This window comes from Odontomachus brunneus, unplaced genomic scaffold (genome assembly GCF_010583005.1).
Source record: "Odontomachus brunneus isolate Ranch 3 - 2012 unplaced genomic scaffold, Obru_v1 Obru_scaffold_144, whole genome shotgun sequence".
Classification (NCBI taxonomy): domain Eukaryota; kingdom Metazoa; phylum Arthropoda; class Insecta; order Hymenoptera; family Formicidae; genus Odontomachus; species Odontomachus brunneus.
Window position 1 is genome coordinate 773,170 of NW_022639594.1, and position 5,078 is coordinate 778,247.

Sequence of the window (5,078 nt, forward strand, 5' to 3'; positions counted from 1 at the left end):
TCTCTCTCTCTCTCTCTCTCTCCCTCCTTCCCCCTCTCTCTATCTCTCTCTCTCTTGATTACGTCGCCGACCCGTCCGTTCCATAATTCCGGCCAGGTAGCACAAATATTGGCGCGATAGTCAGCAAGAGCAATCTGCAAATATTACGCCAATATCGGCGATAAAATGTCGATATTTCTGTGCATCACGTCAGCGCGTTCGTTCCCCCCGACGTGTATTTACCTACAATTAGAGCTCCGTTGCGTGAGCGCGTATAAAAATACATCCGCGTCGCGTTTGCCAAGGTACGCGAGCCGGCGATTTATCTCATTCAACGTTTCGTATTGTTATGCGCGAGGATGCTGAGTGCAAACGGTGATTCGCTCGCGATAACCGGGCTTTTAACTCGCGATGATTGTCGCGGCGATTCTCCGCGTGATCCTGCGACGTGTCTCATTGATAAGCGTCGACGCACGTGATAAAAGGCAACCTCGCGATCGCGTATCTAAAGAATTATATATACACACAGAGAATATTATAGTTCTTCTTTAATAAAAAATGTTCTTTTCAATTTTTTAGTAAGTTCCTCTAACAAATTTTAACATTTCAGTTCAGAAATATTAATCCAGAAATATTAATTTGTGAAATAAAAGTTTCTGAAATAAATTTGTTTCTGAAATATTAATTTGTGAAATAAAAGTACTGAATTACTGCAGAATGTGTCGATTTATTCATCGGTTGAAAAATTGTATAGTAATTTTTACTGTAAAATTCTCTCCGTGTGCATACATTCTGTATACAAAATTAAATTCAATGGACATCCGGATAGGGATTACAATAAAAATTCCAAATATTCTCTCGATATTCCTAATTTTCGACAAAATTATTTAATGCGGACACAAACAGTTTTATTTCCGAGAAAAATCCGGAGAAAACCTCAAAGGCTATGGCATAGCAATAGAATTTGGCAATTGATTTCGCATACATTACATTGAATAATAGACTTCTAATCGCGTATCTGCATGACTTATACATGCTGCGCTCTGAAACTAATAAATAATTTATCGCGCTTTATCGACAGGGTATGGTTCGAAGCATTAAATAAATGAACGGTTTATTGCGCGATATTTTGTGCTGCTTCCGCTACGTGTGCACGCTTGAGAACAAATCCCTTATAATACGGCAAAAATTGTACCTGTTTCCACGAGAGAACGTTAGGAAATCGATTGAGTCTTTACAAAGCTACATCGAAAACGAATATCACCTATGCATCGAGCACGAATAATCTCATCCCCGTTTCTACACTTATTATTCCAGCAATATTTCATTATCAAAGTAACATAGTAAGGATAATCGTTACTACAAACTGATTGTTGCAATAATTATGCGAAAAATGTCCGAGAGATTCAACGACACATATATATCTAACATTCCATCGTGCCGATTTTCACTCCAGTTTTTCTTTTTTGCACTCATACGGAGTTATCGATCGCTATTACTTCGCAAACCAGCACGCGGATAAAACGCCATTAATAACCCACCGCATTTACAGGAAATAAGGCACGTATAGTTTAAACATTCCAAAGCCGGCTCGCGATAACAGGCGAAACGTTGAAAAAATGATATACGGGAAGACCCGTCGGGTTGCCCTATAACCGTGTTTACTTTCGCGCACACTTCATTTCGATATCGACGGGTTGAGAGAGAGAGAGAGAGAGAGAGAGAGAGAGAAAGAGAGAGAGAGAGAAAGAGAAAGAAAGACATAGAGAGAAAGAGAGAAAGAGAGCGCCGTTGCGAGACCCCCGCCGCCGTGTAATCTCGTTTTTAATTTTTCAATCACTTTGATCGTTCGTTCCCGCCGTGTATTCCGGCCGTTATACGGCCCGTATTTATTGGTCCTCTTTTATTTGGCGCGGCGACCTATAACTCGCAGTTATCGAACGCGCGGCCTCGCCACCGAGGTCCCCTGGTTTTTGTTCGTTTGGCATACCGACCACCGAAGGCTCCCGGGTATCGGCTAATTTAAAAGTTCCCGGGAAACTCGTCTACCCGCTTAGTAGCCCCGCTAAAGCTCGCTGCACCGTGTACACGATATCCTCAACGTGTCCACCGTCGCTTCCGGACCGCGCGCGCTCCTCGCCTCCCCGCTCTCCCCACACTTTCCTCGTCTCCGCCGTCACCGGCCACCCCTCCACCCGTTTTTCGGCCCTAAACGATAGTTACGACTAAGCCCCGCGCTGAGGCAGGAAGTTATTAGGTTCTTACTCTTCCGGCTTGCGCGCAATGAACTGCATTAGTCCCGTAATGCGGTCGTTTCGGCTTCCGTTGAGGTCGCGCGCTTTTGAAATTAGCAATTACGGGCTTCAGTTTGTAGTTGTAATCATGAGCGACGCGTACACGGTGACGATAACAATTATAACTGTGTTAATAGCAATCATGACAATGAAGTGGCAAAAACAAACGATGCGCACACAAGCTATATCTTTTAACTTGCTCGTCTTATTTGTTGCAGGCAAACCGCAGCCCATGGTCAGATGGCTCAAAAACGGTCGGGTGAAAGACGAGGAGTACGAAAATAATGCTGGCGATGTGATCGAGAATAGGTACATTCATTTCTTCCCCGATACTCCCTGATAACTGCGAGCATAATTAACGTATGAAAATCATCTGTTTTTAATGCAATTGCTTCTAATTACCGAGGAGGTTTTAAATATATCTATTTATTTTTTTAAATAGGTATTGTTTTAAATATATTTCTTCGTTCTCTCTATTAATGTTGACAAATTACCTTGGCAACCCATCGCTCGTTCCGATCTGGGTTAGAATGTTAAGCGCGCAACACGAGGGAGCGGAGGGGATAGAATAAATTTATACATATTTAATTAATTTCTTCGTTTAATTAATTTCTCATTAATGCCGACAGATTAACGCTGCAACCCATCACCCGGTCCGATCTGGGTTCAAATTTTACCTGTCAAGCGCGCAACACGGACTTGGTGGATGCGAAGGAAACGTCGATTTCCTTGGACCTTAATCGTAAGTAAATCTAAATCCCTCGATATTAATTCAAATAAAGAAAAATTCGCCGCACGTAGTGCAGGATTAGGAAAGAAAAGTTCACGCAGAGAGACACACTTTCGCGAGCGCGCGCGTGCAAACTAACTAAACTCTTGCGATACGAGCTGGTCGCGAAAAATCGAATATTTTGATTAGAGGCACGGCACCAATGAAGGGGCCAGAGGAGAAATACAAATTCTTATCACGCGGCCAACAAATCAGGGACGTCGCCCCACCCCCAAGTCTATCTTGTCTCGCATTAACGATACGATCTACGAGACACCAAAAGTGGGCCAACATCCTTTGCTCCCTCGCCGCCGCGAGTCGCCTTCAAGGGAAGATAAGGCGAGAGATAAGACGAGAAATATATTAAATCCACCCTCCAGCCCCGTCCGTCCGGTTCGCGTTCGCCCTCGCTCGGGGAAGAGCGCAAAGAACCATGAAAAGCGGACTATCCTCTAGGCTTGCCGAAATTAGAATTCTTCGTTAATTCAGCGGCGCGCGTCCGCGCGGATACAGGAAGGGAACGTGGTGGAGCGCGACTGTGAGAAGGTGGCGGGATCCTAATTTCGGTAGTAAACCGGAAAATCGACCAGCGGAATCTTATCGCGCTCCGAACCGGCTGAAAGCCACGCGAGGGAGAAAGAGACATTCGCGACACACAGACCCGGAACACACGATGGGATTCGTATCGCGAGCGCTGATTCGCTACAGTTTCCGTGCGCGAGAGACCCTTCCCTCATTCTCCGCTTTTTTCTCTCTTCTCACATCGAGATCGCTATCGTCGACAACTCGATCGCCGGCCCTTGAGATTCGATTGCACCGTTATTCGTTCTCGCGCGAGGATACCATCGATCTTGCTTTTTTTACGCGTGCGTTATGGAAGCGGAAATTTCGCTTTCTCACGTCGCGCGAGAGAGCGACAACACAGAGGTGGTGATTGATTTAGGGCACGATAATTAGGCTTGCCAAAAATCACGGAGTTCTCGCCGGGGCTGCTAACGAAATGGGCCGGCTGGCTATCGACGAACCACGGGGGCCGTCATAGCGACAAATAAAAAAATTCCAGATTGATGCGTTCGGAGAGAGAAAAAGCGTGACCGAAGCGGAAGCAAAAATCACGCGGGGAGGGGATCGCATAGAGAAGGGAGATTTAATCCATAGACCTAACCGCAACGAGCTCGTCGCCGCTCTTCGATTTTGTTACCCCGGCAAAGTGTCCGCGCGTGCGACGCGTAAATAAAAACTTCAACCGAAGTTTTCAACGAGAGAGTCGAGTGAGGAAGAAAAGAGTCTCTCTCTCTCTCTCTCTCTCTCTCTCTCTCTCTCTCTCTCTCTCTCTCTCTGCGCTCTCAGTGCTTGAGGGCGCAGTATCAATCGCGAGATTGCCGCATCGACAGGCGCATCACCGGCGCAGCTTATTAACTTTGAAGGTTGATCAAACTTATTGAACATTACCCCGAGCGAAGTTATTAGTTCGACAATATCATGGCTTTCGTTTACACATCGCGTCATATTCCACATTGTATTCCGCTCGCACGCTCCAAGACCGTCAGCTTGAAAATACGCAACTTCCACGAACCCATGCTCCGACGCGCGATATCGGTACTAAATAAAGTATCCGCCGTACAAATATGTCACGATAATAACGCGAAAAAGAGAGCGATGCGTGATATTATACGCGATCGCTCGCGATCACATTTTCCATGTACGACGGGGCCGGGCGAATTAATTAATTCGACCAAATTGGATCTCGCGCGCCCGTTAATCTTCTCATTTGAAATGTATTTCTAAAAATTATTAATTCGTAATTCGACTCCACCACGTTGCTCAACCGAGGAATAACACGATACGACGCCATACCAATATACCGATATCCTTTTTGGTATTTACGACAATTCAATAACGTCACCGCGTATAAATATTTATCTCGATCAAAGTTTCAAGCGCCAATCGGCCGCAGTCGTCGGGAATTTTAGAATTTCCAGCCCGCGACCATCGCATAATAGTTCGTGCGCGCAGCGCAATCAAAAAAAAAAAAA

At 45.3% G+C, this 5,078-nt stretch overlaps 2 protein-coding genes across 11 annotated transcripts in view; one reads left to right on the forward strand and one right to left on the reverse strand.

The window, feature by feature from the left end:
• Positions 1 to 5,078, forward strand: part of LOC116850399 (nephrin-like) — a 539,959-nt gene that overhangs the window by 471,207 nt on the left and 63,674 nt on the right. For all 10 annotated transcript variants that reach the window (XM_032828638.1, XM_032828641.1, XM_032828642.1 and 7 more), the window contains 2 exons: positions 2,492 to 2,582; positions 2,903 to 3,015. In XM_032828638.1, the coding sequence (XP_032684529.1) occupies positions 2,492 to 2,582; positions 2,903 to 3,015 (204 nt within the window). The remainder of the gene's footprint in view (positions 1 to 2,491; positions 2,583 to 2,902; positions 3,016 to 5,078) is intronic.
• The window catches only part of LOC116850410, a 198,430-nt gene that overhangs the window by 156,138 nt on the left and 37,214 nt on the right, over positions 1 to 5,078 (reverse strand). The gene's annotated exons all lie outside the window — the stretch shown is intronic.